Source organism: Mixophyes fleayi, chromosome 2, assembly GCF_038048845.1.
Source record: "Mixophyes fleayi isolate aMixFle1 chromosome 2, aMixFle1.hap1, whole genome shotgun sequence".
NCBI classification, from domain to species: domain Eukaryota; kingdom Metazoa; phylum Chordata; class Amphibia; order Anura; family Limnodynastidae; genus Mixophyes; species Mixophyes fleayi.
In genome coordinates, this window is record NC_134403.1 from 262,117,084 (window position 1) to 262,140,492 (window position 23,409).

The 23,409-nt window shown below is 38.8% G+C and overlaps 1 protein-coding gene and 2 long non-coding RNA genes across 8 annotated transcripts in view; 2 read left to right on the forward strand and 1 right to left on the reverse strand.

Moving 5' to 3' along the window:
* ATP2B4 (ATPase plasma membrane Ca2+ transporting 4) overlaps positions 1-23,409 on the forward strand; it is a 94,087-nt gene that overhangs the window by 33,923 nt on the left and 36,755 nt on the right. For all 6 annotated transcript variants that reach the window (XM_075196050.1, XM_075196047.1, XM_075196049.1 and 3 more), the window contains exon 3: positions 22,775-22,972. In XM_075196050.1, the coding sequence (XP_075052151.1) occupies positions 22,775-22,972 (198 nt within the window). The remainder of the gene's footprint in view (positions 1-22,774; positions 22,973-23,409) is intronic.
* LOC142138929 (uncharacterized) overlaps positions 2,501-23,409 on the reverse strand; it is a 72,206-nt gene continuing 51,297 nt past the window's right edge. The window contains exon 3 of the long non-coding RNA XR_012688128.1: positions 2,501-2,916. This is a non-coding gene — a long non-coding RNA (uncharacterized LOC142138929). The remainder of the gene's footprint in view (positions 2,917-23,409) is intronic.
* Positions 3,818-4,433, forward strand: LOC142138930 (uncharacterized). Its single transcript, XR_012688129.1, has 2 exons — positions 3,818-4,061; positions 4,159-4,433. It is a non-coding gene; the product is annotated as an uncharacterized LOC142138930 (long non-coding RNA).

The window sequence follows — 23,409 nt, forward strand, 5'->3', positions numbered from 1 at the left end:
GGGTCAAATGTCTCAGTCCTCCCCATTACAACAGGGGTCTATCAGTGGACACTTTAACGGTTAGACATACAGTCTCTGTTACCTTGATTATACAATGGAATGGCTTGACTCAATTAGCTATTTGGCTGGATACATTAAACAAAGGGTTACAATATAACATCAAGGAATGACAAACAACAAGACATTTGACGCATTGTATCTGCAACATTGCACATTCGGAGTCTGTGATACATTTTGATACAATAACCGTTATATTGATACATGTTAATACATTTCCCAATGCTATTTCAGCCAGTATACTACTGTGGAGGCACATTGCATATCACCTAGAAGTTGTAACCTAATTACTTCTTAGATTACCTATTGACCTAGCTAATTAACATGGGCTGCCAGTTGGCTATGTCAAGTTAAGCTGAGTACACACTACAGAATTTTCCACCAACTTTTTATGTCGATCGATTTTTACATCCGATCGATGGTCCGGTTGCTTGGTCCATGGACTGCATATACACTAGCCTTGTTTTAGACGATAAAGGGAAGAGCGGCCATCCCATTAGCGACTTTTTACAGCCACGTTGTCGTGAGCAATGATTGTAATTTTGTACACACTGAAGCAACGTTTGTGGGGCATGTAATGATATACCAAAGACATTAGCATAAAGGGGCAGAGCTTTCACTATAGTTAACACCCAAAACCGCATAAAAATAGAAGGCAACACTGTCTCTTCATTCATTCCTAATTTCAAACCTACAATGGATACAGTAGAAGAAGAAAAGGCAAATGCACTTTTCCTGCTTGGTGTGGCAAGAAGACTGCAGGTACGGAACCAAAGAGAAAAAAGGAGAACGAATAGATCTTGTTGGAGCAAAGATTGGTTGAAGAGGAGAGACGCATTCTCTCATATGCCCCTGCTACAGGAGATACGGGACAACAACCCAGATGACTTTAAGAATGTTCTTCGTATGAATGATGCCACTTCTCAGGAACTGCTCCAACTAGTAACCCCTCTCATCCAGAGGGAGAACACCCATTTAAGGAGATCCATACCGCCAGAGCAAAGACTGGTGGCAACGTTAAGATTTTTGGCAACAGGGAGGAGGACACTGGCAGATCTTAAATACAGCACAGGTATTTCACCTCAAGCTCTTGGCATGATAATACCTGACAACTGTGATACTATCATCAAAGTTCTCTGTGATCAGTATATGAAGGTTGGTCAAAAGCAATAGTATTCATTTATAAAAAAAAAAAAAAAAAAAGCCCTACACACGAGGTCACACAGCAGCCGCTCCATTTTATCTTGTATGCGCTTGCTACTACTTCTCATTTTGCTAGCTATTGTTGCTCCCAGGAAATCAAATGTGTCCTGTTTCTTTCTTTTTGTCATCAAAGTGTTCGCGCAATCAAGCATCTTTTCTGTTAGTGCATCGCTTTCTTGTATTTCCCTTATTCTACGTCTCTTTCGCTTCTGAATGTTTTTTGATAGCCAGGACGTGACCGAAACTGGTACACTATCAGCAGTAAGCTGGCTTTCATGTGCAGTGCTATTACTTGTTGTAGCTTCCTGGCCTGCAGCATCCAGCAAGAGGCCTTCAGACAGTAGTGCAGGCTGAAAAAGACCAAAATAAAAATGAGGGTATACAATTGCATGCATGTTCAAATGTTACAATATTTACATGTCTTTTATGTTTCAGTTTCCATCGCCAGAGGAAGACTGGAAAGTGATAGCCGAAGACTTTGAGAGGCCATGGAATTTTCCAAATTGCGGTGGTGCCATTAATGGCAAACATGTCAGAATTATGCCACCATCAAACTGTGGATCTTTCTACTATAATTTATAAAGGATTTTTTTTAGCATTATTTTAATGGCAGTAGTGGATGCGAACTATGAATTCTTATTTGTGGACATTGGAAAAAATGAGAGTCTCAGATGGAGGTGCATTGGAGCATACTACCTTCCATAACAAACTACAAAACAATGCCCTTAACCTTCCATCTCGGAGTAGCACAAAATATGGACTAAACTTTGTGTTTGTGGCAGATGACGCTTTTGCATTGCACAACAATGTATTAAAACAGTACCCACAGAGAAATCTGAGCATTGAAAGGCATATATTTAATTACAGACTGTCACGTTCTCGGCGTGTAGTTGAAAATACCTTTGGGATTCTAAGTAACAGGTTCTGAGTTTTTCATTTTGCAATAAACCTGCGTTTGGACAAAGTAGTGATGACCTATGTGGAAACTAATGCCGAGGACATGGAGGTAGTGGGCTTGACACCATTAGAGTATGGACACTCTAGAAATAGTAGTACATCGGCTAAATTAAATCAGGAGGCGTACTTTACGTATTTTAACGGGGATGGTGTTGTGCCATGGCAGAATGATTGCTTATAACAATTGCTTATATACATGTTATGTATTTTTATTGTTTTACTGATTATTTTAACATTAACAAACCTGTTGCATGACAACATAATGTACTATACTTACTGTGCCGCTTGCAGGTATATCCGATGCTTGCTCTACCTCTGTGGATGAACTGCTGTCTGTGGGCACGCTGCAAGTTGACGTACATGGTGTTTCTTGATCCCTCACAAAGTGTAACAGATCAAAGTACATTAGCTTTGGCACATACACGTCTTCAGCTGCAGCTCCTGATTTTTGGGCAGCATCAACTTTATTTAATTCTTTTTTTATACACGGTCCTAAGGTTCTGGATCTTGCTTTTTGTCCATTCCACAGTTGATATGGCAGACAGGCTTTTACAAGCTCTTGCATCGCCACGTTCCGCATCATTCTGTTTGAATAATCTTTGGATTTGGCTTTCCACAAACATGGGTGAGCCATGTAGGTCTCAATAAAATCCTTCATTAGGTCAGCATTTCTTTCGTAAGCCATTGTGTTCTGTTTGGCTACAATAAAAATAAACATATTTTACATCTGTGGTGTTCAATAAACCAATGCAAGTACACATGTATACACTAGTTAGAAAGAACTTACCGTATATGTGAACGAATATACAGCTAAAAACAATCGTAAAATCCCTTTGTATCTAATGGTCATTTACTGGTTAAAGTTATAGCAAAAAATCTCCATACACAAGTTTATTATACACGAATAGGCATCATCCTTACGCTCCATTCTCTGCGGGCATCATTCCTGATTGGTCCACAGCAGAAACGAATGCCCATGTCTGAGTGTATAAAGTTACAGAGGAACCTGTCTGGCGCTGAGGAACGTGAGAAGATGGCGGGTGAGGAGAAGGTGTCAGTGGGGATTGCAGCTATGGAAACGCACTCAGTGATGGTGCTGGAGGAGCCAAAAAAATGTTGAAAAAGTTAAGGTGGGGGATGGAGATGTTCAAGAAGACGAAGAAATAAAATTTACTGCAGTTAAAAGTGCAAAGTCAATGAGCCCAAGAGAAGTGGAGATGATGGTAAAAATACTGGACCAGTACGACTACGACTGTCAAAAGCGAAAGTACAGAAAAGTTAATGATAGAAAGGAAGTGATAATGCAAAAACTACTGAGATTACTGAAGGCAAAACTTGGAAATAAAAGCTCAGAAGAGGTGGTCAGACCTGAAAAATAAAGAGGAAAGGAGACTGGAGCGAATTCGTAGAAAGATTTAAAAAAAAAAAAAAAAAAAAAAAAAAAGTGAGTAGCACGTGTAATGTACCTGTTTGAAGGACTTTATGAATTTCATTCTATTTTCACATTAAGCAATGCAAATGCCTGATTTTTATTTTATTTTTTATTTATTTTTTTTTGTCATCAGGAAGAATTAAAGGTGAGAAGGCCTATTTAGATACCACTAATGTAATGTCCGTTATCAAACAAGAAAAAAATTATGTTAAATACCAAGATTTGAAAGAAGTTATACACAAAGGTATTTCACTGAACATGTGTGGACAACTAAATGCTTTGGGCACATACCTGTAGCGTTATAATAACGAAAATGACGCCTGTTTTCTAGAATCTATGGAGGTTAAGCCTGCTATTGTTGCGATTATGCCAGAGGGACCACAACACAAACTGATCTCGAGCAGTTTGCAAGGTGAGCACATTTCTTGCGTTGGATTAAGACTTGTATTAACTTTTTATTACAGATATAGTAGTTTAATAGTAAACCTTTTTTATTTTTTTTCCCATAGGTGCCATCGTCCTATCCAATGAAAGTTCTGAGGGAGAAAAAAAACGTTCTAAACTTTCACAAATATTTTAAAGAAATGAAAGGAAACTAACATCAAGAAAAATAAAATAAAAACCTTGAATACTTTTGTTGAAATATATATGCTGTTTGGAATTGTTGTACCACAAACCAGTAGCACCTTTTAAGTGTAATACTATTTTTTTACTTGTCATGTTCTACAGTAAAGTTTTTTTTGTACTTTTTTTATTTTTTCCTACAATAAAACTGTTGCATAAACACTGTGTGTGGTTTATTCTGGGTATTTTACAAATATTAGTTAATAAAGGTTAATATGACTTTATAAGTTTAATAGTTTATAAAGGTAAAGGTTTATAAAGGGTAAATATGAAAAGGTTCCCAACATTGATGCAAAGGGTAATAACACACAACAAGTGTAATGGTCTGCAACCAGACAGGTGCAATACACATCTATACAAAACAGTCTGAAGTGCGGATACTGCACCACGTGGGACTGGTACAGGCATCACAAATTTACATACACACGTCCCCCAGGTCGAGAAAGTATCTGAGGATAGTCGACCAACCAAATGAGGTGACTGTGACAAGATGGACCACCTATGCCACCCTGTCGTTGCTGGGAACCGGCTGGGTTTACTTTGCCACCGTTCCCTTTCATTATCCCAAATGCGCCCTCTTGCCGCAGTAGGAGGGGCTTATAATGCTGCCACCACTGAACTCCTTTATGGCGCTCAGAACCACGTTCCTTCTGGTTAACTGTCACTGCTAGTGTACTCCTGTGCTGGTACACTTGGGCTGGTAACTCTGGACCTCTTACTATGGATCCGGATTGCTGTGAATGAATCCTCTCTGGCCTATCACACTGAGCAGAGCTGCAGGTAGCAGGCAGAGCGGTGGTACTGGAAAAGCTTAGGTCCAAACCTCAGAATCAGCCGGAGAACAGATTAGATTTTGGGGTCTAATTGGCAGGTCACAGGAATACAGCGATATTGAAGAAGTTGTTAAGCAGGTCTTTGAAGCAGAGTGATGTTTATTGTTCAAGTGTCCTGACAAGGACAGTGCCACTGATTTAAGGTATCAGTGGTCAGGTCAGATGGAACATCAGAATGATACATTTCAGACACATGATATTTTTAGCATCAGGATATACTCTATTTACACAAACATAGATTTACATGTGTTGCAAAGCCACTAATATTTATAGTCTCATTGTATCAGATATATACATCAGAAATAAGCATATCCTATAGCAAGGTTAAACGAGACAAATTTCTTCCCGTGGTCTCAGAAATAACTATTTTCTATATCCCAATATACACAATAATATCAAAAATAAGTGCACGTGCAATTACATAAATAAGTGCCCTGCGCTATTTGACTGGATCACTATTAAATAACTTTTGGTAAAAATTTATTTAAAGCACAGTGACAACTGTCCATTTGGGCAGACTTTCGACCATCGTGTCACTACACACACTGTCGCGACTTTCGAACAAGCGGTCGTATGTCGGCTGGTTGAGCCGATTATTGGACAAAAATCCTGTAGTATGTACCCAGCTTTACTCAGACATTGTTCTGATTATAAACCAGGTTTACGTCACACCTCATAACAATGGGCATTTGATTTGAGACAAGTGGTAATTACCTTAGCTAACACAAGCAAAATGACTTCTGTTCTTATTTTCACACAATATGGCAATATTATTTCTATTTCTAATGCATACAATATTGCAGGTAATAGCAAGGGCAAAATGTACATAATAATATGAAATAATACACTGATGCTCTGGTGTATATACTTAACTAGGCCAAGGATTTAAAAGTACATTAAACTGTGAAAAATGGGTGATGAATAAAAAGTTCAGTAGCACCCCATTTTATGACATATGGCTTTTTGAGAAAATCAAAATTTTGCTTTTGGGAATGTAATATTTTTCATTTTTATTGAAACGTGATGCTGTTATATATCATATGAAAGCCCATATAAAGAGGTTTAAATGAGACCTCCCCCTACTCTCTAGCTCAATCAGGTGAGCTACAAATGCAATTTAAAAATAAAATGTTAAAAGCTAGTTTTTTGTTACAGTGCAACTTTAAAGGCGTATAACTTCAAAACCAGTACACATATCAGCCTAAGAGTTGGGGGTTTTCTTTACACCAATGACAGCATTTATTATTCCAAATCTAATTGAAATGATAGAATGTAGATTTTTAAAAAAAATTATGTTGATTTGATGTGGAATGGCCCACCAGCAGATTCGTAGCGCTTTACAATTGGGAACAAATAGTAATATAACAATACTGGGTAATACATAGAGAGGTAAGAGGGCCCTGCTCGCAAGCTTACAATCATTATGGGCACTCTGAACGGTCTGATTATATAATAGTGTTCTATTACAGTACTGAACAGTGCTGATTTATCAGAATGCAAAAAGCCCTTTGCTTTAAAAACCTGAAGTTTTTGCCAGCAAAAGGCTTGTTTTGGCTTCGCTCTATATACTAATAGTGTTATTCTTTGGGGGTTAATAATATGAGGGGTGGTACTGTGAGAAGGAGCAGAGCACTAGGTCTCAATCTTACACTGGGTAGAGGGGGGGGCCCTATGATGTAACATGCTTATCATTTTAGACAAATACACAGGCAATACTGTGTGCACTTCTGTTAGGTGCACACAGCTCTGCCTTCATTAACAGTACAATGTAAAACGGGACATACCTCCCACCTGTCCTTTTGTAGTCGGATCAAATCATGACTAAGCAAGACAGTCACCCAAATTTGGGTCTGCCCCAGCAGATTCAGGACAGTTGGCAGAATGTCTTGCTCTCTCCTACCTGTTTTTGTCACTTTCACCACCTGTGGCTGCTGGTTTCTTTAGATCAGTTGCTGCTTGTCTGGATCCTGGAATGCTGGAGGCCCTATTTGAAAAAAAATAAATGTGTACATCAAATTTAGAAAACTCCAACCATCCCTGGCATTAAATCAATATATCACCCACTTTTTATAATTAGGTCCCCCTCCAGCCACAACATTAAAATAATCTTATTGACATTTGATAAATAGGTCTATTTCCCTACAACTAGCCCGAAAATGTAATTTATAGTATTCTGTTTTAATAAATAAATAAACCTATTTACCTTCATCCAAACAACTACAGCAATAAATTAAATAGAATTTTTGTTTAATAAATGTAGCCATTTCCCACATCCTTCCCCTGCATTAAACAATTCATATTCACATTTAATAAATAGCCCTCCTTCGCAAGCTCAGTTCCATATATTTAGTTAATAGCCCCAAACCACCCCAGCATTAAATTAAAGGTCCCGTCACCACTCCTTACATTAATAGGCCTCACTATTAAATGAAATTTAATAAATGCCTCTGATTAAAAGGCTACGCATTGGCTGAGAAATGCGTCAGGTTATTTTTTAATCCACAAGGTGGTCATTGTTGTCTACTAACCCCGGGGTTATACTTCATATTATTGACAGCGGCTCCAAGTGCTTGTCTACGGTTTGGATCAAAGGACGGGTGTCTACTATCTTTTTCTCCACAGGCTGGAGTATGGACTAAGTACTTAGAGTGATTTGGAGCTTTTTTTACTTATATCTGCGTATGCATTTTTGCCTCGAAAATTAAATGCCTTCACACAAAGCTGTGACAAGCTGATGCATTAGCCCAGGAGTATACAAGGTTCTGTTATCTCGTATATGTGTCAATGATTGAAACTCTGCTTAAGGTTTTACTATCTTTTTAGACTGATTCTGATCTACAAACGCTCAGTTATTTATCTTGACTGTGTTACACCTATGGTTTGAAGAGCCAGACACCACCTCATAAGCTATACTGTTGTTTTTTTATGTTTTTATATTTTAATAAATGAATGCTTTGGTGTGAAGCTTAGCACTCTTTTCTGTTTGTTATTCATATTTGAGAATTTAGGCATCAGAGCCTAATGATTAGAGCTGCAGCTTAACCACCTGTTAAGGTCTTGACTAGCGCCCATTATTTTAACATACTCCATACAGTGTATTTGTGCGCACAGAATTACACTCACACAGTTGTCTTTGTATATTTAAAGCCGCTGCAGATCTGTAGGTTCCGGAACTGTCGCATTTCACATAAACACATATAAGATTGATCCAACGCTATCAGAATGTGTAATACAAAGTGTATTAAGGTCTAAACTTGTCAGGTGTCTACTGGACAGTATCTTAAAACTCCTGTGTACTTTACAATATGTATAGGGGATGCTGCTTATGATATGACCCAGCAGTTAATGTGCTATTAACTTATTATATCGTGATTGTTAACACTAGTTCTTGTATAATAAAATGTTATATTAAGTCTATTATGATTGGGTAAAATACCAAGGAATGGTACCAGATTAAGATGTTATAAGTCTGTTATATTTCGGTATAAAAGAGGCACTGGTATTAAAAAAATACTGTTAATTTATTCAAATAAAAATACATTAACATATGAAAACACCATGTTAAAATGATTCATAAAACAATTTTCATAACACTTTACACACACATGCACCCTCTGCCCATATGCTTTACTCACTTGTTCTCTCCCCATCACCTTACCCCTTCTTCTTACCTTTTGCTCCATCAGTCACAGCACAGGAACCTGACTATTTCCAGCAGCAGCTCCAGCGCTGTTTACTATGTGACTGCTGCAGCCACATGAACTGGTGATGTCACAGGGTGAAAGGGATCTACCTTAAAAGGGATGTGTTGGAGGCAGCCTGTGCGGTCTGTACTACAGCTTGTAGTTCAATATTCTATGAATAGATGATGCTGCTCAGCTTTAGCTTAAACGTGAAACAGTGCTCTGTATGAACATTGATTCATAAATCCAACTTGTTTGATTTACTGTGCATCTTGGTGGTTCCTTTGAGCCACAGCTAAGCTAAATGCACAGTGATTGGTGACCTGACACTTCACAAGCCACATATCCAGGGAGCGGCACATTACCCGTCATTTAAAAAATGTAAAAAACAACCCCTAAATGACTTCGGCATCCACATCACTCTTCCTGAATTGGCTTCACATGCCCCTCACTATCAAAAATGCCTTCACAATATGTCCCCACAAACACTTAAACTCAAGCTATCACTTGTCATAAAATACCCGCCACATCCGATCTAAAACTCCCCCAGATGACCTTCAGACTTCCCCTCCCAGACCTTCAAGTAAGCCGCTAAAATATCCCTACCCACTAGCTAATCTAGTGACCTTTATTCCAGAGCTTGCAGAGGAAGGAGTCAAAGCATGTGGTGGACAATGCACTGCGCACTTTCCTCCTCCGATTGAATGTGCAGCATGACCTCCTTGTGCAGAGGTCATCATGTGAGGGGGAAGCCGCTCTAACTTTTTTGCTTTGATTTTCTGGTTTATAAGAAAACGGAGAGCCGAACACAGAGCACAGTCTCGTTGGGCTGTTGGTTGCCCACCTCTGCTGTACAGGAAACCATTTTTCTGCCTAGCCATTGCAGGGAGTGTATGTATGTTAATCTTATACGAAAAAACAAAGTGAGGACTGCACTCTAAAATATTGCAAGGCGCTAGTTGAAGTTTTGCGATTTTAGAAAGGGGGTTTATTTTAGCAAATTTGCACCACCTTAGTTGTGTTTTTAAAAACAAACCAAAAACCCAGGAAGCATACTGTTATAATGTAGTATTGCAGTTACCTTTCCAGAAAGGGTTGTATCTGTGCAGAGTTAGTTTTGTGGGGCAGTTTAGCATGTCTTTTCTTTACTATATATCCAAGATGTAGCTATTGGCGTGACATATGGTCATTCATGTTCCCATAGAAGTACAAACTTTTATGATGTGCATAACACAGCAACCATTCAGATATTTACTTTCATGTTCTGATTTGTACAAGAAAGTTTGTAGAATGTGATTAGTTGCTACAGGCAACACCAACTTTTCTACAGTTACACGTGGACCTAATACTTTATAAATTAGATCTGCAACAGTTTGTTTGTGCAAATATGGCTCTGTATTGCCTATTATGCCTTTATTGGGTTAATGGATTAAAAATAAATCAGGTGTGGGTAATACTTCGCAGTCCTTCATTTTGGGGTTTATTGGCTGCAAGGACTTTGTTTATGGCTCCTGGGAAACCATTTTCAGCCGTGAAATTGATATCTACAAGAAAGCAGAAATTAGAACAAAATAGACATTTCACTTTCTGGAGTGTAAAAAAAAAAAGTATTTTCTTTTGCCGCCTGTTTTGTTTGATTCCTCTTTCATTTGCCCTCTGCTCCTTATACTTCTATCACCGCTTTTGCTTACTGTAGTCTTCTCCACACTTGTTTGTTTTAATTATCAAGAAATATTCCTATTACTGTGTATCATTAAATATAAATTAGCCTCTCTGTTAAATATTAAGTGAAAACCATGATCTATAGTATATTACTCCCATGCATCACAGCCCTCCATCTGCTGCTGCTGCTATCATACAAGACTATGTCAAATCTGAATTATACAGTTAAATATGTTTCAGGGGTCCTGGCAGCTGTGACTAAGTTTGCTGTTTTCCAAATATGAAGATATTTTTGTTGGCAAGCCGCAGTATGTGACAGGCTTATCAATGTTGACTAAATCAGCCGAAGGGCAGTAAATCATGGGCAGTGTCTGTGCCCAGGGGCTGAGAGTAATGAACTTCAGGAGACACAGGGCCAAAGCGCAGATCCTCTTCATGTGGCTGTCAGAACAGAAGCCTAGAGACAGTATGAAAAATACTAAGGATGATCTATTTAAATATCAGCTTGTACAATGAAAGGGAAACTAAGATTTAGGTGTGTAACAGAGATGGGCAACCTGATAAACTTTAAACTTAGCATGTGCAGCGTTGTAACCTATAAAAGAGCCTCACATTACCCTTAATCTCTAATAAAAAAAAGCATCCTCAAAATGACCTCCACACCAACCACTCATGCCATTCAGACCCATCTGCTTATGACCAAATATCCCCACTTGCTTGGGGTGCAGGTGAACACTTGGAGGGCCAACTTTTTCCCATTATTGGTGTATAGCCAGTATATGTATACACCCGCGTTGTGGAAGCAGCATTTCATGTGACCCTAAAAAGCAGACAGTCTCTGCCATTAACTCTCACCAGTATGAGATCTGGGGGTAAATGTATCATACCCTGGTTTGTTTAACTCGCGGGATTTCAGCGTCTTTGCAGCTTAAATGTAAAGCGGCGCTGCCTTGTAAAGGGAAACTTGCCTATGATACATTTACCCCCTGCTCTTTGGAAACTGTTCCAGCAATGCTGATCATGCTTGGGAATGTTACATGTAGTGATTTCACCTATCGGATAGAAAGCTGCTGAAATCAAGGTCTTTTTAAATTGATGTGAAATGCTCTAGCCTGTCGCACACAAGCTGTCGAAAGCTATAAACGTGACACATCTATGCTGTGTTTTCTATAGCAAATAAAATATGCTTATGAAAAGACTCTTACAATTTTTCTGAGCTTTTGTAAGCAACATCAATATACTGCGTCTGAAATGCAGGTGTGACATCAGCCATATTTGTATATGGAGATGCTTATATATGAATTTGATGTGTGGAGAGTCAAAAAAGACACTTCTATCCCCCCCAACACCATGTCTTGTTACGTATAAGTCATATTGGGGGTTTATTGTTTGCTATTCCTTTGTTATATGAATAGTATTTTTAAAGTGTTTATTTAAAATGTTCACATATCAGGTATATGGAATCCAAGAATTACACCTAACATTTTGACCATGACAGAACAATTGTACAAATGTCTTGCCACAGTTGCAATTAATGGTGTTTGGTAACTGAAAAAAGTGATCTTTTTAAGAGCTAAAAGGGAGAAGCGCAGCACATGAGGTACAGTGATCTACAGGGGAGTAAGGCAGGGTTTCCGAAGCCTAGTCCTCAGGCCTCCCTAACAGTGCAGGTTTTCCATATCTCCTTGCTGGAGCACAGGTGTATTTATTACTGACTGACACATTGTAACAGATCCACAGGTGATCCTAATTAAGTCACATGTGATCCGGAAAACCTGCACTGTTGGGGAACCCTGAGGACTGGGTTTGGGAAACCCTGGAGTAAGGTGTTGTAAGGAATTGTTGCTGTAGACATACAGATTTCTCAAGGAATATTTCTCATACTTTTAAATCAATAACTGCTTTTTAGTGTATGTATTTTATATTAAAAGAGATTTGTACACTTTTGAGTAACCCATTACTTTTGCTTGTACCAGTAAATCTTCTGTATGTGCCTCACACCCTTGCCTGCAATAAAGTGCTGGTCTTTTATGCCTAACAGCATGCATAGGAGAGAGTTCTCAGCAGGGGAAAACTGGATCCATCCTCGCTATTTAAGCATCTAAGTCAGAGTGTATATGGAAATTTCGGTCTGGTATGGTGCCTCACCCACTGCACACCTTTTATCTTAGGCTGCATAGGTTTCAAACTGCTATCTGACAACACTCTTCTCTCTATGCTTTTAGACCTGACCAGTAATGGTGGAGGTCTTCCGAAAAGAACTGCACAGGAATAAGGGTAGTTAAGCTTAATATGGACAATCCTTTTAACATAAGACAAATGTGCCAGTCCTTGGATTTCGCTGCCATCCTGAACTGCAAAAATAATAGTTTGAGCCATATAGTAGAGGGGGAAATATTATATTCCCTAACAAAGCAGACAGGAGAGGAGCATAATCTACACTCAACACAGGTAACTTGCTTAGTATAATGAAAGAAATCACCACACTATCAAAAAATCCAGGCTATGTTTCTTGTTTTCTTATTTTTTTTATACATTTGATAAAGTGCATACTTTTCAACTGTCTCAATCTGAGGGGAACAGTCAGCATGTATGTCCCAACAGCCCAAAATTTGGGAGGTACTCACTCTCACCATGGTTCAGTGTGAGCTTGTCACAGCGTGACGACCACCCTCTCCTTTAGTTTGCAATGCCGCCATGGAGATGTAAAACTGTACATAGCCATAGTGCAACTGAAAGTTCTTACTTTTGCACAACCTTGCAAAACTTCAAAAGGTACTAATTTACATACTTATTGAACACTCTTGCTCTGCCCAAAAAAATCTTACGCTACCACAAATAGGTTTTGTACAAGGTAATCATTTACTTTGTACAAACAGCTGGGATAAAACAAGGGGGGTAGTTGCTATTAAAAATAAAATAGAAGACCAATGTATATTCTTGGTATTGAAACAATATGTGGTGCGGTGATCATATATTCAAAACAAAACTGCCGCTGTTATTTTGTTTTGTTATGAAACTGTTCTGTGTATATATATATATATATATATATATATATAATAAATCTGGCAGATTATGTATAATTAGCCGTATCTTTACTTTGATCTAACTAGTGCACTTTACACTAATGAAAATAAATGTATGGGTTGCAGCATGCCTGTGATTGTTAGTTTCATATTGTTAAAGATGTTTATGTATATTCATTACATTTCACTAAATGCAGTCTACTTTTATACTGCTATCTTTATCACATGTCAGTGGCTGAAGGGCCACTCATTCTTCTATATGTTATAATTTCCATTTACTTAAAGTTTTAGAAGATCTGGACACTTTTTTTTTTTTTAACTTAAATGTTTATTTCAGATAATGTCAATCTGATTATTTCCCTGAATGTATCACCCCAATTATGGTGGTTGTTACTTATTGCTTCAGCTTTACATTCTATGCTGAAGGTAAAAGTCTTTACCTTAGTCACATGAGATGTCCACTTGTCACTTGAACAGTCCTGGGTTTGAAAAGTCTTTGTATTGACCTTGAATACATATATGTATATTAGTTAGGTTGCACCTGATTTGTGCAGCTTGTCTTTATCATTTAACCCCTTCAATATGTTTGTTAAGCTATACATTGTGTAATGTATATAGACCAACATTACTCATAAGTAAACATGATTGAAGTAGTTTTGGACACAGAAACCCTATGTATAGCAGCACATGCATGAGGCATTTTAATAACTTCGTAGATTTAACATTTATATGGAGTCACAATAAGAACGAGAACCCAGCTCAAGAGAGCTTACTTCAATCTGTACATGATGAACAAAAACTGACATTTATAGGGCTCATTGACCCCTGTGTAAAATTGAACATGCATGAACCCTGTATGTGTTGAGAAGTTTTATACTTTATGAAAAACTCAGAGTCCCCAAACCACTCAAATATTTCATGTATTACACAGATGGAGTTTACAATCATGTAGCTGTGTGTAGGAGCAGGTAGGCACATGAAAAATATTTTGCCTCTTTTTTTCACTGTAATTTATGCACCAACGCTGTCAGCATGCCACAAGAAGCTGCCTTGTGGATGTAGCCTGACTGTAAAGAGGGACATCTGGAAAATCACTTAATCTAGTATTTTAAGAATTTGTGTTTTGCATAACATAGGCTACTCATAGATATATACATAACACAAGGCTATTTATTTAAACATAAACCTTAAATATACTTTACATTATTACTGTTATAAAGTATTGATATAAGTAGAATAAAGCAGGGAATAAAATGTAAATATTGGGTACATGTATTATAAGGAATGGAGATAAAAAAGGGTTACCATTATGGTTAATCATGCTTGTGAATATATTTACACTCCATAGGAAAACATACATTTTGTTTCAAGTACTGTTGATACCTTGATGCTTGGCCAGATCCTGTTAGATCAGCCACAGTTTTGCTTCGCTACATACAACTTTTAAGGAAATATACTCCTTGCACCAGCAAGATGTCCTCATGATACTATTTTACAATTTCCTTTTTTTTTTTATATATGTTATGTTATTTAAAAGCCATGTCTTGCAAGAAGATTAAAATTGGCAACATATTTTGCCTTACAATGTGTATTTATTTTTTAAATAAGACAGTAAATGATGTTTTGTGACTGCCACTTTGATGGTGGCAGCTCATGTACACGGGGGATTGATGTCTGTAAGGCTGGCATGTTTAAGGGTTAAGCACTTTGCTTTTGTCAGAGATTGGCCATGAGAAGATTTGAAATGGGGCAAGGGGTGTTCAGTGTCATTGAGGATCAACTCCTAACCAGTCATGTGGTCTCCTGCATGGTATTGCCTTCCCCTTTAAAACTTTTTTTTTTTTTTTTTATCAGCAGTTAAAACCATTAGAAAGAGTCCTAAGTGTTAGATTGAAGGCTGTAAACACAATCACATTGGTCTACTATCTGTGGCCTGCAGCTCAGGTCAATGTGTTCCTAGTGTGCTGGTATGGTAACTGTCAGTGTTTTCTGGCAGCATAATCTCACCTGTAAATGCTGTATGATAGTTCCCATAGCAACACATTAGGAATGACTTCCCTCTTTTCCAGCTGCTTCTAGTGAAAGCAATTTTGCAAGCATATTTGTTTTAATCAGAGACGACAGAAGTTGAGTTAAAATACCTAGGGGTCATCAAAATGAAGTTGCATTTTGTGGGGTCACCAGAATTGGGTGCACACTGTATAACTGACATTAAAATGTGTAGTAGTGTAACTGTACAAGAGGACCACATAACTTAACGGACAATGCTCACATTATACTTTGTATATGCATATCACTTTAATTACCAGCCCCTTTGGAGCAATTGGGAGCCATATGAGAGGCCCAAGAAATCCAGCAGGTTGCCCACCCCTGCATTATTACCAACCTGCTTTGGTTTTGAACATAAGTGAAAACCAGTTTATATTTTTGATAACGAAAGCTAATGAGTCTTGAGCGGAACCCAACTTTCTCCATTACAAATGAGTGCTATCAATTTACTAATCTGCTTGCTGCCAACAAGCATACGTCAGCTTCCTAATGTGAAAACCAAAATCCTTTTCCACATTTAATTACCTTCTTTGCTCATTTGCATCTGAACTTCCATCATTGTTCATAGTGCAAATAAAATATAGGTACTTTCAAATTTACACATCTGCTTTGGCCCGCTTTGCCCCACTTCTACCAGTGACACTCGTCCTACAGTGTGTTTTCTCACTTAAAGAGAAAAGCCATGCTGCCTCATCTTCATTATGTCCCACTATCTTTTCTGAGGGCCTAATGTACTTGATCATAACCGCTCACTACCTTTCAGCAAGTATCTAACCTTAGTTATCTCTTCTAATCTCTCCTGCTTCACTGGAACATTCACTTTCTGTTGTTGCACTTGTTACACCCTCTTCACTTTATCCCTGTATTCTCTCCACCTAATGAACTATCATCTACAACTGTTTAAGTAACTTTCTTTCCTCTAACTCTATATGACCCTCTCCTGTCTGGTTTCAGTTAATTACATTCTGAAGAAAATGTTCTTATAATAGTCTCACATGATATACAAACAATTGGTCTAATGGTAATTTCTGCAGGTTTTTTTTTCTTCTCTTTGACTCTCTTTCTGAGTCCCCAAAGGTTACAAACACTGGGTCTTACTCCCAGTGTTTTTATCTGGACTGATCTGCTATAAAATATATATTCCTTTTCTATTCTATCCCCACATTTACTTATTTCTCTGTCCATTATGCATAAATATACAACTTCCTTTCTGCCACTTCCTCCTTAATGTCTTGTTATTTTTAGATATTAACCTTTCCAAAAATGTAATGTTTATTTACTAAATTTGCTCAAAGGTGCAAATTTGCTTTAAAACATAGCAACTAATCCAGTTCATTGTCTGTCTTGAACTGTAAAGCGCTACGGAATTTGCTGGCGCTATATAAATAAATGTTGATGATGATAGCTACTTTCTTGCCCTGATTTTTAGTGCCTCTTCTCCTCCTTTCAACTTATCACTCACTCAGTCACAATATATTACAGTTTTTCCAGACTAAAGTCCCTCTGCCTTGTTGTCATCTATTAGTCTGCTCTTTCTTTCACTCCACACTTAAATCACTAGCAGACTTCTGTTGTTGCACTTAAATCTTTATAATTAAATATTGCTTGAATACAGACACCCCCTTTCTTACACAAGGGACCGTCACATCTTAAATTCTTTTATTTTCCTTTTGGAAGATTTCAACCTTCGACCTATTTACTTACCTTCCACTTGCCTCACCTGACAATCTGCTGTGAATATTGACTGCATGCTGTGGTGTAACTCTTTGCATGCTGAGAAGAATATATCTGCTCTTGCGGGCCCTAACGAAGGTGAAACATATTCTATGTAGGTGAAAACTCTGTCTCCACACTGGACCGCTTCATAAGATGATAACAGAGGGTGCACGACACCCATGCATTTTAAATGTCTTTTAGAAGTTTTTTGTTCTCTTGCGTTGAAGTGGCTTGTTACTCTCCCCCAGCTTTGTCATTGTTTCAATAACACATGTATCTATTTAACCTATTTATGGTTTATGCCCAGGACAAACTCCTCTACCTCAGCCACAGATCTTTCTGCTTGTCACATTTGTATTCCTTGCACTGACTTCCTATACGTTCCACAATAAAACTTAAGTTTTTAATACTAACCCACAAAGCTCTTTCCAGCACCACCCCGACCTTACAATCTCCTCCCTTATTTCTTAATACTGCTTATATTATCCCTTCTCTTGTCCAGTGATCTCAGACTGTCATCTGATCTGGGAACTTCATCACATTCATGGCTACAAGATTGAGCAGCATATCGACTATGGAATTCATTAAAGCATCATAGACTCTTCCAAATCTACAAACGTTTTCTCAAAACTCACATCTGTTATGTTTACCTTTACAACCGATGCAAGATTTGAACCTATGAACGAAGACCACACTATATACAAAGCCCAAACCGTATGTCTGACTGATTACTGAAGCCAATCTTGTTTGGCAACCTCCATTTTTCCTTTACTTGTTTCTCGCTATTTTCCATTATTATTAGATTGTAATTATTTGCAAGCAGGGTCCTCACCACCTGTTATCTGTACATGCAATGCTCTCATAGTTATGTAGTGCTATAGATAACGGAACAGACAGACAGCTATGTTATTGTTTAAAGACACTGTAGCCTCAAATTTCTTTGCATAATTGTGCATAACGCAAGGGAATAGATAGACAGCTAGACAGATTTGTTATGTCACGCTGTAGAGGCTATTATTAAACTCTGCGGGTGTCTGCTATATGTTTCCTTGCTTTCTGTCATACTTGTATTTGTTTCTGTACCTGGCTATGCCCCCTATGACATCACATATTCCTTGCCACTAAACCACACCCCAAGCAATTGTATTAGGAGGTCTAATGTCTCAATAAGATTAGCTCGAGCGCTCTGGGAGGACATAAAGCACTTATGAGGAAGAGAAATGGGCTTACTCCAAGGCTTCTCAGTTCGAAGCACCCTTAGGGTCTCCATAATCTTTTCAAGGCACCACTAAGCCAAAATAATTACCAAGTAGTCCACCGGCTTGCTGACCACCGGCCTTCGCTGTGGTACCCCTGTGAGATCACCGTGGCGCACAGTTTGGGAACATCTGGCTTATGTTCTAAATAGTGAGCTCTGCAAGCTGATTTAGTACCACCATCATAAAAAAATAAGAAAAGTCCTACAACATAAGAATATTTTTTACATAGTCATCTCCTAATATTAGATAAATACAAAAGGTAGATAAAAATATGGGTTTCCAGACTCAATAATTTATTGTCATGCAAAACTGCTTAGACCCTTGGCCAATTCTTTCTTTTTTTACTAAATCCTACACTGAAATATTGTTTTGTAATCTTTTTATTGCAAAGTACTGAAACTCAAGTTAGGAAGGTTTTGTTTTTTTTTTGCTACAAAACAACCTAAGAAAAAAAAACATTGAAATATGCTGTTTGCATAAGTATATTTAATCAGTGTTGTGGAAGCTCTGTTTACACTGGTGAAAAACAATTGCCAAACAAGGACACATCTGCCTTACAATTGACCTCCACCAGAGAATCATTAAAATAACTGCTATGTTTCTGGATAAAAAAAAAACAGTTAAGGGATAATTCAGATTGTGAATATAAAGGACAACTGAAAATGAACACCAAAGATCAGCCCAAACAAGTTACAGATATAGCAATGTAAATGTATAAATTTCAAAAATGGTACAAAATGATATCCATGGGCTTAGATGTCCCAGTGGGCGTTTTTGTTTCAATTACTAGGAAATGTAAGCTACATAAACAATATCAAAGTTTGTCCCTCTGTGTAAACAATGAGACTTAGTACAGAAAATTTTGCCAGATGCGATATTTTACTAACGACTGAAAGTCCCGATCAGCATGCCGATTCATGCGTATACACATTTTACAAGATTTGCCTTCAGATCTGTACCCATTATCTGTCATAACCATCGGCTGAAAAGATCCTGACTCTGTAAACTCTATGGAGATCTGCCTACACTGCAGAAATTGCCTGACATCATTCCATCATTTATAGAGATTTTTAGTCCGTTTATAAAATCAAATCAAGTTATACAGTGTGCTTTGAAATGATTTTAAAGTGTACACACTAATGCGATATCAGATATCATGCATTGTTCTCCCCAGCACCTATTTTCCGGGTGCTCCACCCGGTTGTTTTATCTTGCCACCTGGCAAGATAGCCCAATAGAGTCCTATTATAATATAATAAACCATTGTTTCTCCTACTAGAACAGCCACTATGTGAGCACTACACCCTGCAGTGTGTGTGTTAGACCACTGACCACCAGTCTGACCAGTCCTAGAAGGTTTGGGAAATAACCTCGAACATTTTTCATTATTTCAAAAATATTACAACTGCCCCCCACCTGGCTGCTTCTTAATGCTACCCAGCTGGCAAATTTTCTGGCGAGAGCGCTGTTGTGCGTAACAGTCATTTATCATGTTGATTGGCACGATAATCGGGTGAAAAACCTGAGGTGTGTACCTAGCCTAACAATTACTTTGAAGGAGCTACAGTTCAGTTCCTAAGACTGTAGTAAAGATGCAATAGCTATGCATAGCATTGGCCTGAGTGGCTTAAGATCAAAAAGCGGAATGTCCTACTATGGCCCATTGGACTGTTTGAATATGGTGGTGCAAAAGTGTCACCTGACTAACCTGAACAATCCAGAGAAAATGTGCCTGGAAGAAATGGCCAAATACCATGCAACACTGGTACATACTTTCCTCTAAAATACTTAAAGCTGTTTTTTCTGCAAAATGTGATTCTACAATATATTAAAGTATGAGTATTAAATACATGCAGGGCTGTCAAGAGGAATTCAGGGCCCCGGTACAACAACTTCATGGGGCCCCCCTTATAATGGAGCATGGTAAAAAAAAATCCCATTTGGGGTGTGGCTATGCATCATTGGGGCGTAGCTAGCAGGTGAAAAACGATAGGACCTGAATTCTCCGGAGTGTGACATATGTCCAAGCACTCGTGACTTTTGAGGACATCTAGCACCACAGTGTAGTATATAAAGAATGCAGTGTGTACATAAAGAGTTCACAGTCTTGGCCGGCACATTACATTAAGCAGAACACTCACCACAAATTGGGATTGTCCCACTAGAATCACACCATTTCACAGACTCTCCTGCTCTCTCCTACCTGTTCTTGTCACTTTCACCACCTGTGGTTGCAGGTTTCTTTAGTTGCGGCTTGTCTGGTTCCTGGAATGTTGAGGGCCCTATTTCGGAAAAAATGGGTACATTTAAAAAATTGCAACCAGCCCCAGCGTTAAATCAATAGCACCCACAATTAATAATTATGCCTTCCTTCAGCCCCATCATTAAAATAATAGGTTTATTTATTAAATGGAAATACTATTTCCCTCCCCCAAACAGCCCCAGCAATAAATTAATAGTATTTACATCTCATAAATATACCTATTTCCCACAACCATCACTGCCATTAAATAATTCATAGTCACATTTAATAAAGATACCTCATTCTCCCCAAACTCATCCCCACATTCAATAGCCCCCAAACCACCCCATCTTAAATTATTAGTCTCCACTATTATATTTCCCCACCATCACCCCACAAACAAAATAACACCCATTAATTAGCCAACACCTACCTCACACACACTACATTGCCAAAAGCTCCCTGTGCCATCACACAAACATTACTGTGCCCCTTTATCACCACGCTGTGCCTCCTTATGATCACACTTTTCCCCTTCATCACAACCACGCTATGCCCCCTTATGATCACACTGCACCCTCCATGCTGCTTTCCCCCTTCATCACCCTATGCCATGCTGATTTTGCCTCCCCTTCATCACTCTGTGCCATGCTGCCTTTGCCCCCCCTTCATCACTCTGTGCCATGCTGCCTTTGCACCCCTTCATCACTCTGTGCCATGCTGCTCTTGCCCCCCTTCATCACTCTGTGCCATGTTGCTTTTGCTCCCCCCCCCTTCATCACCCTGTGCCATGCTGCTTTTGCCCCCCCTTCATCACTCTGGGCCATGCTGCTTTTACCCCCCCCCCTTCATCACTCTGTGCCATGCTGCTTTGCCCCCCCCCCTTCATCACTCTGTGCCATGCTGCTTTGCCCCCCCCTTCATCACACTGTGCCATGCTGCGTTTGCCTCCCCCTTCATCACTCTGCACAATGCTGCTTTTGCCCCCCTTCTTCATCACTCTGTGCCATGTTGCCCCCCCTTCTTCACTTTGTGCTATGCTGCGCCCCCCCTTCTTCATCACCCTGTGCCTTTCTGCTTTCCTCCGTTCTTTTACTTTGTATTGGCTTCTTTCATCTTTTTTAATTTCTTCTCTCTTCTCTCTTGGTCCTCTCTGCACCACTCCTCACTGAATGTCGGGCGTGGCGTGATGACGTCACGTCTGGCATTCAGTGCAAACGGAGGAGGAAAGAGACACTGTCCCTGCAATCATGTGAGTATTTGTATACTCACATGAAGTGAGGGCCTGGGCCGGGCTCCCAGACATGGCCGGGCCCAGGTAATTAGTACCCCCCCCCCCACCTCTGCGGCCCTAAATACATGTGTAAACAGCATGTTTCAGATTTGCCTTCTCAGAAGATAATAGGCATGCCACTGTGCTAATAAAAATTGCTTTGATTTTAATTCCCTTTTTGATTGAGTTATGATAGCCAATTCTGGGTTTTGCAGAGAAAAGAAAGAGTTCAGGACACATTTGTAGTGAACGGACCTGAACCAAATTGAAGAGAGTTGGTTAGCAGGAAAAGGCTGGTTGCTGAAGATTAGCAACGGTCATTAGGTGGTGGGACAGGACAGTCGTTGGGTACTATGTATTGCAATGATGAAGATAGGAGTTACACCAACTAACTAAACTAGGAGTTTGTCTGCCTCCCTTCGAATCATCTTTGTAACCTGATAATACATATAAAATATATATTATGTTTGATTACAAAATTTCATGCAAAATATTCACATGGCGTGCTTCTGGGTCGTGCCATTCCATCTTCGTTCTTAAGCCAATTATTGCTTATACTGGCTGCTAATATATTCCATATTCCAAAGTTTCTGTCTCTCGTGCCTGTCTGTCTCTCTGTCTTGTGTGTGTGTGTGTGTGTGTGTGTGTGTCTCATGTTCTCAAAGGTTAATTTCTAAGAATAGGATTCTAATATTGCGTTAATTGATTTACTTAATAAAAATTGTCCCTGGTTACAGTTTTCATTTTGTCCACTATAGGTTTGTCTGGGAATCTTGCAGACTTGGAAAAGAGACGACAAACATTTGGCAAAAATTTCATCCCTCCAAAGAAATCCAAAACCTTCTTGCAGCTTGTGTGGGAGGCATTGCAAGATGTAACCTTAATCATTCTGGAAATTGCAGCCATAATTTCACTTGGTCTATCCTTCTACCATCCTCCAGGGGGAAACAATGAAGGTAAGGTCTCTCCTCTTCCAGTTATTCTCTCGACCACTTAGCTCTATTTCCATTCACCCAGGCAACTCTTACTGCTACCATCTCCCACAGTGGAGCTCTACATCTTTGACTAGATTCCACATATATGGACATATTTATGTTCATGCCATGCTGATATCTTATCTATTACTGATGAAAAATGCAAAAGGAGATTACATTTTATTCTTTGTTTCATTTGGTACCTGTATGTCATGCCATTCACATACCTAATTAATGTTTAGTGGTACTCTACCTTGTTCTAAGCGTTTATGCTGTTGAAAACATCATCTAAGTCGAAAAGCTTAGTAGTAAATCATTGTATATAATGCCCTGTTGCAATGGGGTAGTTTTGCATTTATGTACATGTGTATATGCATATGTATATGTATATGTGTGTGTATATATGTATATGTGTCATA